This window comes from Octodon degus, unplaced genomic scaffold (genome assembly GCF_000260255.1).
Source record: "Octodon degus isolate 3935 unplaced genomic scaffold, OctDeg1.0 scaffold00335, whole genome shotgun sequence".
Taxonomy (NCBI): domain Eukaryota; kingdom Metazoa; phylum Chordata; class Mammalia; order Rodentia; family Octodontidae; genus Octodon; species Octodon degus.
This window is the reverse complement of record NW_004524911.1, coordinates 993,071-1,007,789: the sequence shown is the minus strand read 5'-3', so window position 1 is coordinate 1,007,789 and position 14,719 is coordinate 993,071. Positions and strand designations below refer to the sequence as shown.

Below are 14,719 nucleotides of genomic sequence, written 5' to 3'. Positions count from 1 at the left end.
AATATCTATGTTTTTCTTTGCATTCCAAGATGTATTCTTTATTAAAATATTATGTATATGGTTTTGCATAGTATGAGGGGGTCTTCTAACACAGATCTTGTTTTATTCTTGATTTTGTTGCTGTTGTTTATGATTCTGCATTGTTGGAATGACCAGGCCTTTTGTCCTATGAAAGGTTTGACCTTAAGAATTTGTTCCAGTTGCTTACTGGCAATGTATTTTGACTTGTTTCTTTATTCCCTGTTATTTTCTGTAAAATTCTAGTTAGATCTGAAGGCTTATTGGGATAGTATAAACATTTCAATCTAGAATGTATATTGTATATCTTACATTATACACAGTTCATATTGTATCATGGTGACACCTGTCTTTGAATCTGCTATCAATATTCCTGTGAAGATCACTGAATTAGAATTATACTTCAGTACTTCTTTCTTGCTAGAATCTGGAACTGTGCAAATGTGTAGTTCATTATCAAGTATGTACTAAATTTATAATCTTAATACCAGTTGATATCTTTGCTGGAGGCAGTTAATTACTTTGGGGATTCTGAATCGCATCTTTCTGATTTCTCATTCCTTCTAATATGTTGGCATTTTTCTGTGTGATAACCTGAGTGGTAAAGTCTGATTATTCTGAAATACATTGACTGAATTATTTGGATCACTGCAATCATCTGGTTTTGGTGGGTTTTTTTTGTTTTTGTCCCCAAGAGACCAAATCTCTGGCCTATGGGTCCCCTTCAGGACATCTTTTTTAAGAATAGACATTTCCAAAAAAAAAAAAAAAATAGATATTTTTTTTATATACCTAGAATTCCACTATTATATGCAAGAAATTTACCATTAACAAATTATGTTATGTATATTCATAAATCCTAAATTATTTTAATTATGCTTTGGAGAGTGTTAATCCATGATGCAGTGAGAATAACATTTCATTGTCATAGGTCTTTTAAGACCGATGTCTTACAGAATATCCTTGACTCCACATTTACATAATTCCTCTGTATAGTTACATTCATTTTCACTGTTTTTGGGAAAATATGAAAATGATATTCTTACATTGCATCAGGAGGCACAAAGTGTCACTGTCTTAGTGTTGGTGTTAGATTTGTTCACAGTGAATGATATCTATTAGATTTTTACTTTATAATTATGGGTAAATTGGTACGAGATGATGTGAAAATCAAGTGAATAATTTTGGCTGTTATATTTTGGCAGAGGCAATCTTTGCCTGGATTAGTTATATTACAGGTTGCAATATTAGTGATTTTTTGGTTCTCTCTTTTATCCTGTGGGGGTATAAGTCAGTAGTAGAACACTTGCATGGTATGCACAAAGGCCCTGTGTACAATCCTCAGTAGTGCCCCCCCAAAAAAAACAATTTTGGCTTTGGTGTTCATTATTACACAGCCTGTGTGTGCATCAGAAGTGGTTTTCTGTGGCCAGGCAGATGGCTCAGTAGAATATGAAGGGCCTGAGTTCAATCCCCGGTTCTAGAGAAGAGTAAAAAGTAGTTTTCTACTTGCAAGTAATCATCTAGAATATATTGTGACTTCTAGTCAAGAATTGCTTGCAGGGTTACCACAACCCCATCAAATATGGTATTGATATAACCGTTGCTTTAGGGGTGGCTCTCTAAAGATCTTTACTTTTTTATGTAAACAGATACTAGTTTACAACCTTGTGCCCCTTTGTCTAATAGAAGCTTTTGTTGTAGGATCATTACATGCACATAAAGGACAGACATACAGTATTTTTATACTTATTATACCGCCTATATATTTCTTTGTCTCAGTCCCAACATGGCCAACACAGTCAATGCTGCTCTGAAGCCTTTAGAAACACTTTCCCGAATTGTGAACCAGCCTAGTAGCCTTTTTGGCAGCAAGAGTGCTTCTAGCAAGAGCAAGTCTGAACAGGATGCCCAAGGAGTTTCTCAGGACTCCAGTAGCAACCAGCAAGACCCAGGTAGGGAATCAGAGCCAATGGACTGGAGGACTAGATGGGCGGGTGTATGTAGTTGCTTTTGGGGCACGGACTACAACTGTTCTTACTTGGTGTTCCCTGGGAACTTGCTGGCCTTCCAGAGATCTGTCGTAGTGGCGTGGGAATCTGCCCCACAAAGAATTCCTTCAAATTTCAGCCTTATTTGGGTATCCTCACACGTAGCCTTGTCTTTTCCTTTGTCACCCATTCGTTTATTCTCTGAGAATTTGTAAACTTGCCCGACGAAGGGATTGTCTTCACACTTGCCTCATGGTGCCCAACACATAGACACCCTTTGATTATTTTGCTGGTTGGTTGATTGTTTCAGGCGAGCCTGGGGAAGCAGAAGTGCAGGAGGAGGATCATGATGTCACTCAGACAGAGGTGGCAGATGGGGATATCATGGATGGGGAGGCTGAAACCGACTCAGTGGTGATTGCTGGGCAGCCTGAGGTGCTCAGTTCACAAGAGATGCAGGTAGGGAGGCAGATCATCCAGCATTCCCTGTTGCGGCACTGAACCAAACTCCCAGGTGGTGTGGGTGAGTGAGTACTTTAGATCCTTGCCTCAATGTTGTCTGCTTTGCGGAGGAACACAGATGATACATTCAGTAGATGCTTAGCAAATGAATTTGAATTTTATCAAAGGAGGGATGGGGGCAGAGCCAAGGTGCCATATACTATGAAATGGTGTAGATCCCAACCAGAAAATTAGGGACAGGTCAAATGTTGAAGTAGAAAGCTGGCCTGAGGCCTTTAGGCCCAGGGTCTTTGATGTACTCAGCTCTCGTCATTAATGGAATCTCCTTAACACCACCTTATCCCTAGCACCACCTCATTCCATAGCACCAGCTCTCATTGGGGCATTAAAATGGCAGTCTTCTAAAGACCCTAAAGAGAAAGCGTTGTAATTTCTGGAGCTGGTAACAGCGGGCAAAAAATTGGGTCTGTGGTCCTTAGCTGCCTGCTCTAAGATCTACATGTATTCCTGGACAACCTAAGACAGCCTGGTATCAGCTAATTGGGATGGACTCATATGACGGACAATCTGAATATGGATTGGCAGCACATGGTAGTTTCTATGCTATTAGCACGAAGTGTGTGGTTTTTATGTAACATCCTGCATCACACATTACCCTAGAAACGTGTGCTCCCTTACTGGCTTTTTTAGGGCTTAGGTGCTAGCATAATGATAGACTTGTGTGCATCCATATGTATGTTCTATTTTTCTCCAGGTTGAGAATGAGCTGGAGGACCTGATAGATGAGTTGCTTGAGAGGGATGGCGGATCTGGGAACAGTACGATTATAGGTGAGAGCCCGGGAACTGAGCATTGCCTCTTCCTTTGCTTCAGTCTCTCTTGGGAGGATCCTTTTTCTCATCATCTGCTTGCTCAGCTCTGTCTAAGGGCTCATAGCCAGCCTAGTTTGCTGCTTGTCTTAATGTTAATGATCTTACAGATGAGAAATTTACAAGCCATCTATAGGCCTGTGGCAGGTCTAAAGTATTATGGGGGGTAGGGGTTACCATAAGTATAGATTATAACCTCAAGCACATCAAAAGTGTTTATTTTCATAGAAGACTAGAGGAGGCTGTAGGGTGAGGAAGTGCTTTCCTTTCAGTTCTTCAGTCAAGTACCAGGGCTTTCTCTGCCTCTGGATCTCAAACATGAACAAAAGAGTAACTAAGGGTGGCCCTTTTTAAGCTTCAAAGGGAAAGTGACAAAGGTATCCTGCTGTCACTTGGCTTCAAGGTTTATGTGTTTTTACTTTATTGATCAAGAAAGTCAAAGGATAAATACAAGTAGACATATTCTTAAATTTTACAAAGCTTTTTCACATCCATTATCCTCTGTGGTTTCACAATTAGTGGGAATTGCAAGACAGATGGGATGATCCCATTTTACTGATGAGCAAACTGAGACTCAGACAGGTAAAGTGACTGGCCAAGTTCACCTAGCTAGTTGGCAGTGAAGAATCCAGATCTTATCCTTCATCCAAAAAAGTGGATAACTGCTAGGTGTACATAGCTACTTAGATGCACCCAATCTGGAAAGGGAAGTCCTCTGTTGTTCAGTGAAGGCTCTGCTCTGTAACCTTCAGTGAGCAGAAGTGGAGAGGATGAATCACAAGAGGACGTGCTGATGGATGAAGCTCCTTCCAACCTCAGCCAAGCTTCCACCTTACAGGCCAACCGAGAAGGTGAGAGTGCCGAGGCCAGAAAGGCCTCCCTTCTTGCCCTGCACGTCTGACAGACAGTACACTAGGGTTTCCTGGAGGCAGCTGCCCACATGTGCAGAATAAGGAAGCATCTGTCTGCATGCGCTGACATACACCATCCACTTTATGCTCAGCCAGTTTTTCAAATATGTTACTACTGCTTACCCAAAGTTTGTCAATTCTTACTTGGTTCGCTTTCTTCTCACCCACCTGCTATCATCGTTCCAGATTCCCTCTTACCAATAGAATGCAGTCAGTAGCAAAGTAGGGCTGCAAAGGCAAGGGGGCACCAGCAGACTTGGCCAAGTCCTAGAGAATGAGCTCCTTGAGCGCCACCCTGTAGCCAGCCTCCACATTCAGCCACCCTGCTCAGCGTGTTGATGCAGATTAACATTCTCAGGAAATACAAGCTGGCTTGCTAAGTCTGTACATCACCTAAGATGTGATTCTTCCTCTCCTAGAGTCAGATACCCAATTGCCTTCCCACTCAGTCTGCTAGTCTGCTAAGTAGCCTGTTTTCTAGCTACTCAGTATAGTCCTCCAATGTGCTCCCTTTGTTTTAGATTCCATGAATATCCTGGACCCTGAGGATGAGGAGGAGCACACTCAGGAAGAGGACAGCAGTGGCAGTAACGAGGATGAGGATGATAGTCAGGATGAAGAGGAGGAGGAGGAGGAAGATGAGGAAGATGATCAGGTGAGGGGGGACTATGTTTGGGTTGGTTGAGATAACCCCTCTTCTGTGGGAACCGCAGAACTGCAGGAAAACAACAGTCTGGGTCGCTAGCTAGCCTCAGCGCCAACCTCCCTCATGTGCACGTGACGTCAGACTTCAGAAAACCCTTACCTCCCGCAATTCTCCATCTCCTATTTTCCCTTAAGGAGGATGATGAAGGTGAAGAGGGAGATGAAGATGATGACGACGATGGCTCTGAGATGGAATTGGATGAGGATTACCCTGATATGAACGCTTCTCCCTTGGTCCGATTTGAGCGCTTTGACCGGGAGGATGATCTCATCATTGAGTTTGACAACATGTTCTCCAGTGCTAGTAAGATACAGGGGCTCAGCTGGGTTTTACCTCTTGATTCTTAATACCCTTCTCTAGGGTATTCCAAGCAGTGAACCAAAGCAACTACCAATCTGATACAGACTGAACTTCTCCTGTGCTGCCTTCCAGGGGCAAGGGATATCTCAATGCATCTTTCAATAGCATATCCTTCAAAGAAGGACTAGCAAGAAAAAGGCTGCTTTTGTATACAGGCAGCCTTTTAAGAGCCTGGATAACTTGATCATGTTGCTTGTGAGACCAAGGCTGATTGCATCGGGCACCCACGTACACGCTACAGTTATAGGGCAATCAGCCCTTATTATCTGTAGCACTGGATCTTGAGGGTTTGGATGGACACCTTTGATCTTGGCAATGGGGAGTGGATTTTAACCTTTTTATTTTTCATCAAACATACATCTTTTTATGGGATACTGAATCTCTTCCCTCCCCTCAGCATCAAAATTCACATTAAGTGTCATTTAGAATTAAGTTCCTACACTCAAGCCGTCTTGATAGGACAGGTCTTGACCTCAGATCAGAATATAACAGCAGAAAACACTATTCTTGTATATTGTCTTGGCCAAGTAATCTCTTACCTCTTTGAGCCTCAGTTTATCACCTGTAAATGAAAAATGTTACAAAAAATGGGTTGGATTATCTAATTTTCAAGGTAATCTTCCATGATTTTCTTCATTTTTATGATTTTCATTCATCTTCCTTACCGTTCAACTTCTGTCTGTTCAGCAAACTGGACAGATATTTGAGGTGTGCATACTGGGGATAAAGCAATAGCAGAGAAAGCTGTTGTCCTTCTTTAAGAGTATATGATTGGGTAGCAATATTATATTGCCATGTATTACATCATAATGTGGGAAGAAAGCACAAAATAAAAGGTTATCTCAGTCTGTTAAAATCAGGTATCACAGGTTAAGTGACATGTTAGGCCAAGAAAAAATCAGATACAGGAAGGAAGAAGGGTCTTCAAAATGGAGGAGCAGCATGTGTGAGGGACCGTAGAGGTGGTATTGTGGATGTGGTATAGAGAATAGATTAGGAAGAAAATACTATTTACGAGGCCATTGCCGTATCTAGATGAGCGATGATGGCATAGACTGTATGGTAGTATCAGTGGTTATAGATTATTTATGGGAATGAAGGAGAAAGGACAAGGCTCAGGTTTCTGTGTGAGGAAGTAAGGCCTAGGAGATATGGTTCTATTTGAACAGCCATGGAAGAAATTTTTTTGACACCCCTTTTTGCATATTATCCTTGCAGCAGACATCCCCCCATCCCCAGGAAATATCCCTACAACCCACCCATTGATGGTACGCCATGCAGATCACAGTTCTCTGACACTGGGCAGTGGCTCCTCCACAACTCGTCTCACTCAGGGCATCGGACGCAGTCAGAGGACTCTTAGGCAACTGACAGCTAATACAGGCCACACCATCCATGTTCATTACCCTGGGAATCGTCAGCCCAACCCTCCTCTTATACTCCAGAGGTAAATTATAACTATGTATTAGACCCACTGGTGGTCTTATAAGAATCTTTACTAAGTTTCAGCATTGTCTTGACTGTTGAGGAAATAGTCCAAAGAGGGACTATTTCCTCAATAACTTGTGTGTCCCATTTTTTGGTCCAGTATTTGTACAGACTTTGGTAAAATACATATGTGTGTGTGTGTGTGTGTCCTGTTCTACTTGAAAATCCTATACATTTGACTCATAAGCATCTCACATGTCCAGCATTTGACATTTTGAATGTAGTAAGGACAACATTCCTGCCTCTCAGTTTAGTAGGAGAAAGTTTTCAAAGTTAAAAAAAAAATGTAAGTATTGTAAAGGTCATTGTACAAACCACAGAGGCATTGTTCTTGGCACTGGTACTGCCCATATCAAAGTTACAGAACAATGTGCATTCTCATTACAAATAAAGTTCTGTAATTGGTCTGATAGGAAAAAAGAGTTAAACAGGATTAATAATTGTGTTCTGAATTTAGTAGAGAAACAATAAAAACTCTCAGTAACAGGTTGATAATGACCTTGGGTACATTACCATCCCCCTACAGGTTGCTTGGTCCCTCTGCTGCTGCTGACATCCTTCAGCTAAGCAGCAGCCTTCCCTTACAAAGCCGAGGCCGAGCCCGCCTCCTGGTAGGCAACGATGACGTCCACATCATTGCCCGGTCTGATGACGAACTGCTAGATGACTTTTTTCATGACCAGAGCACAGCTACCAGTCAAGCAGGCAAGTTTGTGTGGTAAATGGAGAATGTAGAGTATGTCATTCATTTTCCTTACTGAAGAAATATAGAAGAGTGTCTATCCTGGAGAAACCACATGCCATCGGGGAGAAACCACTAAATGATTTAGCCAAGGGCAACAAAAACTTTACTGTCTCTGTGAACCTTTTATGTGCCAAACCTCATGATAGACTTTGTGTCCTACTAAGAAAATCTGTGATTTTTTTGGTTCAGTTGACACTTGATAGGGCCAAGAATCTTACTTTTGTTCCCCTATAGGAACCCTGTCCAGCATCCCTACAGCCTTGACCCGCTGGACAGAGGAATGCAAGGTTCTTGATGCTGAGAGCATGCACGACTGTGTTTCAGGTGTGTGGCAGCTTGATTATTTGGTTATCAAGGAAGTAGTAAGCCTTCCGGGCTGGGAAGTCCATCTAGAGCATTGTTTCTCTAGTTCATGGTGCCCTCGAACTCTCCCATGATTTCTTCCCCAGGACACCTCTTCTTACCCTAAACAACTTCTAATCTTTACTTCTCTGCTATCAGTGGTTAAAGTTCCCATTGTCAATCACCTGGAATTTCTGAGGGATGAGGAGCTGGAAGAAAGGCGGGAGAAACGCAGGAAACAGATGGCTGAGGAAGAAACAAAGATAACTGACAAAGGCAAAGAAGATAAGGAGAACAGGGACCAGAATGCACAGGTGATTCCCAAGGGCTAGAAGAACTCATCTTTGCCTTTGTGGCTTAATTTTCCTGTGATTGGGGCACATTGGTGGTACCATGTCACTGAAGAATCCTAGGACTTTCATGTTACACCTGCCCGGGAAATTTCTCATTCCAAGTAAACCATATATTCACCTGAATTTGGCGGGGTGCTGGGGGCGGGGGTGTCAAATCCAGAGGGAAAGTTGTTTCTCCATTGTCTCACTGGGAAATCTTGAGCCAGAATAAGCTTGAATCAGATCAGTGAAAATATACTCTAAATCCCATCACCGCATGCTGCTTTTCTAGGGCTTAAATTTGTGTGATGCCTAACGTGACTGTTTAAAAAGTTTACCTACTTTTTCAGAAACTCGTGGGCCCAAAAATACTATAGCTTTAAAAATAAATGATAGAAATTAATAGAAGTGCCTAGCAAGTAGACGTAGGTGTAGTTAGGATAACAGGTAGATTGAAAATAAGGATGTTGACATCTAGGTGTTAGAACTTATCCAGGGCCTTGAGCCCAGTCCCAAACAATATAGAAGGTAAATAAGGACATTTGAATGTTTAATTATAGCAAGTTTTATCTAACAAATATGTTTTTATATAAGTTTTGCCCTTAAACAGGGCTATGAAGAAGGGTAAAAAATTAAGAAAACCAAGTATATAGCCAAAAAAAACACAACTGTGCCAGGTTTGGGAATATAATTCTGGTAGTGTTTTCCTATCATGTATCAGGTGTGATACCCTGAGTTTGATTCACCCAACACAACCCACCAAAAATATCAAGAGTGGACAAAATAAGATATTTTCCTTTGGTCACTCAGCCCAAGTATTTTCCATCTAGTTAACTAAACTCAGACAGTTTAGGTGTCAGACCTGTGGTATTTATGTCATAGTGTGTTGTTTGTTATTATTGAAAGCTCTAAAAGGGTCACCATCACTGGTCTAGGTGAAGGATAGTAACTCACAGTTGATTTCTATGTACTGTGCTCAAGAAAGTCCCACATTGGTCTGTCCTTTGTCCTTTCAGTGTACTGCTTCTAAGACAAATGACTCCACTGAACAGAACCTGTCAGGTAAGTCTCCCTTTCCCTCTTCGTTAATTGATAGTGGGTTTTCTTTCCTATCCCTTCAAAGCAGCTGGCCCACCTGGGCTGAAGATGGATGCTGGTGCTCTGTGGGATGAGGTAGTAGATTGTATAGTTTTAGGGTCATACCCCATCTTGGAGATAACTATACAGTCTACTGTCTTTCCCACGTTGGCACACCTTCCCAACGAATGCCTCTGCTCAGGTTCTTATTCTGGTTATGCTGTACTTATGCTAGCTTGTGTAACAAGGTCATATATCCAGTCCTTTCCTCTGAAACTGAACATGTACATCTTTAAAGTGATTGTGTCTTTGGTGAACATGATGGTTCATGTGTGCTTCTTCTTACCTAATGGCATTGGTTCTCAAATGCCAGGCACCTTGGTGGAAATGAACCAAATAAGAGTGGTTTAATTGTTTTTCTTAAAGCTAAACTTCATGTCATTCAAAGGTTATATCTTTCATAGTTACTTGATATCAAAGTAAAATTAAATGGTGTTGAGATTAGTTTTTTTTCTTATGAATGAGTAAACTGAAAGCTCGTAGTCCCTATTTTAGTCTCTTTTGTTTTGATTTGTTCTATAACTGAATCTTACTGGGTGAAGGTTGCTTTATGGGATGAATTGTATCTGTTCCTTTCAATTTTCTTAAACAGTGGTCAGTAGCCATTTTATAACTTAACAACTGGTCCGTGTGGTATCATGTGTCTCCTATCCCTATTTCCTCGAAAGTTGCTTCTGCTTCCCTATATCTTTGTGTGTGTGTGTGTGTGTGTGTGTGTGCACGCACCTGTGTGTGTGTACGTACAGGCATTTACGCCACTGAGCTATAGCCCTGGCCCCCTGCTTCCCTATATCTTATATCTCCTTGGGCACTTGAGTTGAGAAATGATTGTTCCAAATCCTACATAATGTTATTTATTTATTTATTTATTTTAGTTATTTATTTATTTATTTATTTATTTTTTTTGTGGAGCCGGGGATTGAACTCAGGCCCTTGCGCTTGCCAGGGAAGCACTTATTCTACTGAGCCATCTCCCCGGGCCCTTCTACGTAATGTTTTTTAAAGCAATGAAGGAGGGTAGGTGTCCTAGTGCCCTTAATCTAGCTAAAAGTTTCTGAAAGGATCTGCCACAAGATAAAGTGGCCTTTTACCTGGTATTCTTACTAAAAGATCTTGCTTGTGCTGGGGTGAGGTAGTAAGTTGTATTGTTGTGGGGTAGGGATTTTAGGCCCCAATAAGAAGGTAACTATACGACTTACTACTTTCCCTGGTGTGTAGCATATTCACTTAAGTCTTGGTACTGTTGCCTCCATGAGACAAAGCTGTAGATGTTCTTTGAATAATGGAGACTGGAAAAAGGACCAGTGGAAGTGAATAGACAATATTTAGGGTGAACAGATATCAGTATAAAATGGCTTATTCATTGATTAGAGCATATCATTGATTATTTTGCCTTTATGTAGAAACTTAAATATTTTGCTGTTTAACTGTATATTGACTTCATTTACTCAGTAGTGTAACAAGGAAGAAGGGAATTGAAGTGTACTTCAGTAACAGTTTTAAGGAAATTCTATTCCTTGCTCCATGCAAATAAGGAAATTGCAGAAATGATAGACTTTTGATAATAGATATTCTGTATCATTACAGAAACATTTAGCCTAATCTTAACTATGTGACCTACAATCTTCCCCTTCTCCCTTCTGGGTCATAGAAAAAAATTTATTCTTCTGCTCTACAAAGTCAGAGTTCTAGTTCTTAGCATAGAGCTAGCACCGCTTTACTTAGCCTTTGTCCTGAGTGTACAAGACCAGCTAAGAGTGGTTTCTTGAAGCAGTTGGTTGTGCGAGGTAGTCCTGTGTCACTGGCTGAGTGGAATACTTGTAAAACTATATGTGTTGATTAGGATGTTTCCCCTGGTCATTGTCTGGTGTTCCCTTAACCCCCATTATTATTCTTTCCGAGAAAGATGGGACCCCTATGCCTGACAGCTACCCAACAACCCTGTCTTCAACTGATGCAGCTACATCTGAGTCCAAAGAGGCCATTGGTACTCTGCAGCCCTCACAGCAGCAACCAGCACTCCCACCCCCACCAGCCTTAGAAGAAGTTCCTCAGGAACTGCAGTCCCCAGCTGGAGAAAGGGGAAACTCTACACAGCTATTGATGCCTGTAGAGTCGGAGGAATTGGGCCCCACAAGGCCAAGTGGAGAAGCAGAAACAACTCAGATGGAATTATCTCCAGCTCCCACTATAAGTGAGTAGAGTTTCCATTTTTAGGGGTGCAACAGGAGGGAAGAATGACTGTCACTGCAGTTTTTCTCTATTCTTGCTTGAGAGCGATAAGTATGAGCTAAAGTCCTCATATATGATCTCAACTTGTACGTTAGCTTTCTTAGGTAAAGTTGCGATTTCTCCTGTGTCCTCCAGTAATTGTAGTTGTGTATCTAATGATATTGATGAGGATTCAACTGTTTATTGAAGCATTTACTCTGCGGGGCTATCATGCCCGGCTTATTATTTACATCTTTGAAAATAGTCCTCCAAAGTAGATGTTACCGTCTTTGAAAAAAAACTTGAAACTCAAAAATAAAATGATTACCTCAAAGTCACTCAGTAAGTAGTTGACCTCAAATTAATATCCAGATCTGTCTGACATCAATACTACATATAGCAAGCTTCTGACTCCATATACACAGTTCTTAATTTCTTTTATGTCACTATTTATTATAGTTTCAAATGAGGCCTCAAAATTCTTAGCATGGTATTCTAACAGGATAAATTAAAATCTCCTTCTTCTCTGTGTTCCATTTCATGCTGCCTGCTGCCTGTGGTATACTCTGGAGAAACATTAAGGAATCATTTCTTTTTTTTTTTTTTGGTTTTTCCTTAAAAGAACTTTTTTATTTAGAATTGGTGGCATGCATATAGAAGTGGTACCTGCCAGAAATCTCAGTGACAAAATCCCTTTTATGGGGTACCTAGGGTAGATGTTAAGACAGGCATACCCGAACATAGCAAATGTTCAAAAAATGGTAGAAAAGGCTGAAGGATAGCCAGCGAGATAGCTCAGTGGTCTAAAATGCCTGCTTAGGCCAGCATGCAGGAACTGCAGTTCAGTCCCTGGTACCACATGCCACGCCAGCCACGACCCCATGGTGGGCTGAGCAGGCCACAAAAAATAAAATAAAAAATAGAAAAGGCTTACAGGTGAGCCTTAAAATGTGAGATCAGTTAGAGCACAAAAAACACCATCAAGAGATAAAGTTTGAGAAGTCTAAATGATGAAGAGAAGCAACTCTACCAAAGATAGTCGTGTTGTTACCCAGATTCTGACCAAGCAGAGTTCTTACCTCTCCCTGTCACTTCTTTCAGCTTCTCTTTCCCCAGAGAGAGCTGAAGATTCTGATGCACTGACAGCTGTCAGCAGTCAACTAGAAGGATCTCCCATGGACACCAGCAGCCTGGCTTCTTGCACCCTAGAAGAGGCTGTGGGTGATACCTCAGCAACTGGTAGCTCTGAGCAGCCCACAGCAGGTGGCTCTACTCCTGGGGATGCTCTGCCTGTTGTGGCTGAAGTGCAAGGCAGGGCTGATGGGACAGGTGAATCTACCCAGCCACCTGAGGACAGGTAAGCACCGTGTGCAAGGGGAGAGTAGGAATGTATTAGAGGGTATCTGAAGCTGCAAACATATTAACTAATGTGCATGCCTATTGAGCATGCCTATTGAGCACCTGATAGCTGTAAGAAATGGACACTGTTAGGAATGTTTTATAAATGAGTAAAATTACAGAGAACAACCTGAGAATTGATTTCCTTCAGCTCTCCCCCTGCTTCCTCTGAGAGTTCTTCCACCAGAGATTCTGCTGTAGCCATTTCTGGAGCAGATTCCCGTGGAATTCTAGAAGAGCCACTGCCTTCAACAAGCAGTGAAGAAGAAGATCCCCTTGCTGGTGAGTTCCATGAGTATTTAGGCTGTCTTGAGATTGTTTTTGGCTTCTAGTACTTCTTTGTGTGGAAATGTCCACTAAACAGTTCCATCCAAAGAGAGGGCATGTGTGCAGGAGAGAGTTGCATAATAGAACACACAGGCTTCAGAGTCACACTATCCTTAGGTCTCTTAGGTTTCCACAATGTGCTCCTTCTACCTTTACAACTTAGACCATAATTAATTTCTTCAGTCTCCATCCATACTGTTTCAGGCAGCTTTCCATTAAAATACCTGAGATAATCAACTTTAAAAAGAGGGGAAAGGTTTATTTGGGATCACAGTTTTGGAGGTTTCAGTTTATGGTGCCATTGCTCCCATTGATTTTTAGCCTGTGGTGAGGCATATAGCATGGTGGAAGCACAAGACAGAATAAGAAAAGATCAGAATCATAATACATCCTTCAAGCGCACTTCTACATAACTGAAAGACTTCCCAATAAGGCCGCACCTCCTAAGTATTCCACCATCTTCTGGTAGCACCACAGTCTGAAAACTAAGCCTTTAAACACATGTACCTTTGGGTGTAGGGAGGATGTTTCACTGGCGTGGCTGAAACAGAGTAAATAACAGTAAATGTTCGGGAAATTATACAAAAGGCTTCTGCTAAGTCTTTAAAAGTAGAGATCAGTAAAAGCACAGAAGACCAAAAGGTGGATGAAAGTAAAGAGTTGAAATCTGAGCCGTTCTTCCAGAAAAAACAAGCCCTACCAAAGATCGTCTGCCATGCTGCCCAGTGAAAATACACAAACCTGGTTTTCTTTAAGCAGTGACTTGAATTCCTTTTCTCTTGACATCTCCCTCAGGTATCAGTCTCCCTGAAGGTGTAGACCCCTCTTTTCTGGCTGCTTTGCCTGATGACATCCGTCGGGAAGTCTTACAGAATCAACTCGGCATCCGTCCACCAACTCGAAGTGCCCCCTCCACAAATAGCTCAGCTACCACAGTGGTGGGAAATCCTGGTGTGACTGAAGTCAGCCCTGAGTTCCTGGCCGCTCTGCCTCCAGCCATTCAGGAGGAAGTATGTGAGCAGGCAGATGATGGGGCCAGGCCAAATGGCAACAGATTTGCCTCCATTGACTTCTTTTGCCCCATAGGTGCTAGCCCAGCAGAGAGCTGAACAACAGCGTCGGGAACTGGCCCAGAATGCCAGCTCGGACACCCCCATGGACCCTGTGACCTTCATCCAGACTCTGCCCTCGGACCTACGTCGTAGTGTTCTAGAGGATATGGAAGACAGTGTGTTGGCTGTAATGCCACCTGACATTGCAGCTGAGGCCCAAGCTCTGAGAAGAGAACAGGAAGCACGGCAGAGGCAGCTCATGCATGAGCGGCTATTTGGACACAGCAGCACTTCAGCACTCTCAGCTATTCTCCGAAGTCCAGGTAGAGAGGCAAGTGGGAGGGCATTGGCCAAAGGAGATTCATTGCTC

At 42.1% G+C, this 14,719-nt stretch overlaps 1 protein-coding gene across 11 annotated transcripts in view; it reads left to right on the top strand.

Moving 5' to 3' along the window:
- The window catches only part of Huwe1 (HECT, UBA and WWE domain containing 1, E3 ubiquitin protein ligase), a 170,138-nt gene that overhangs the window by 139,034 nt on the left and 16,385 nt on the right, over positions 1-14,719 (top strand). For all 11 annotated transcript variants that reach the window (XM_023708167.1, XM_023708162.1, XM_023708166.1 and 8 more), the window contains 16 exons: positions 1,801-1,973; positions 2,320-2,468; positions 3,226-3,301; positions 4,093-4,191; positions 4,773-4,906; positions 5,092-5,260; positions 6,536-6,764; positions 7,332-7,510; positions 7,785-7,874; positions 8,052-8,206; positions 9,241-9,286; positions 11,268-11,555; positions 12,674-12,929; positions 13,122-13,252; positions 14,093-14,307; positions 14,384-14,672. In XM_023708167.1, the coding sequence (XP_023563935.1) occupies positions 1,801-1,973; positions 2,320-2,468; positions 3,226-3,301; positions 4,093-4,191; positions 4,773-4,906; positions 5,092-5,260; positions 6,536-6,764; positions 7,332-7,510; positions 7,785-7,874; positions 8,052-8,206; positions 9,241-9,286; positions 11,268-11,555; positions 12,674-12,929; positions 13,122-13,252; positions 14,093-14,307; positions 14,384-14,672 (2,678 nt within the window). The remainder of the gene's footprint in view (positions 1-1,800; positions 1,974-2,319; positions 2,469-3,225; positions 3,302-4,092; positions 4,192-4,772; positions 4,907-5,091; positions 5,261-6,535; positions 6,765-7,331; positions 7,511-7,784; positions 7,875-8,051; positions 8,207-9,240; positions 9,287-11,267; positions 11,556-12,673; positions 12,930-13,121; positions 13,253-14,092; positions 14,308-14,383; positions 14,673-14,719) is intronic.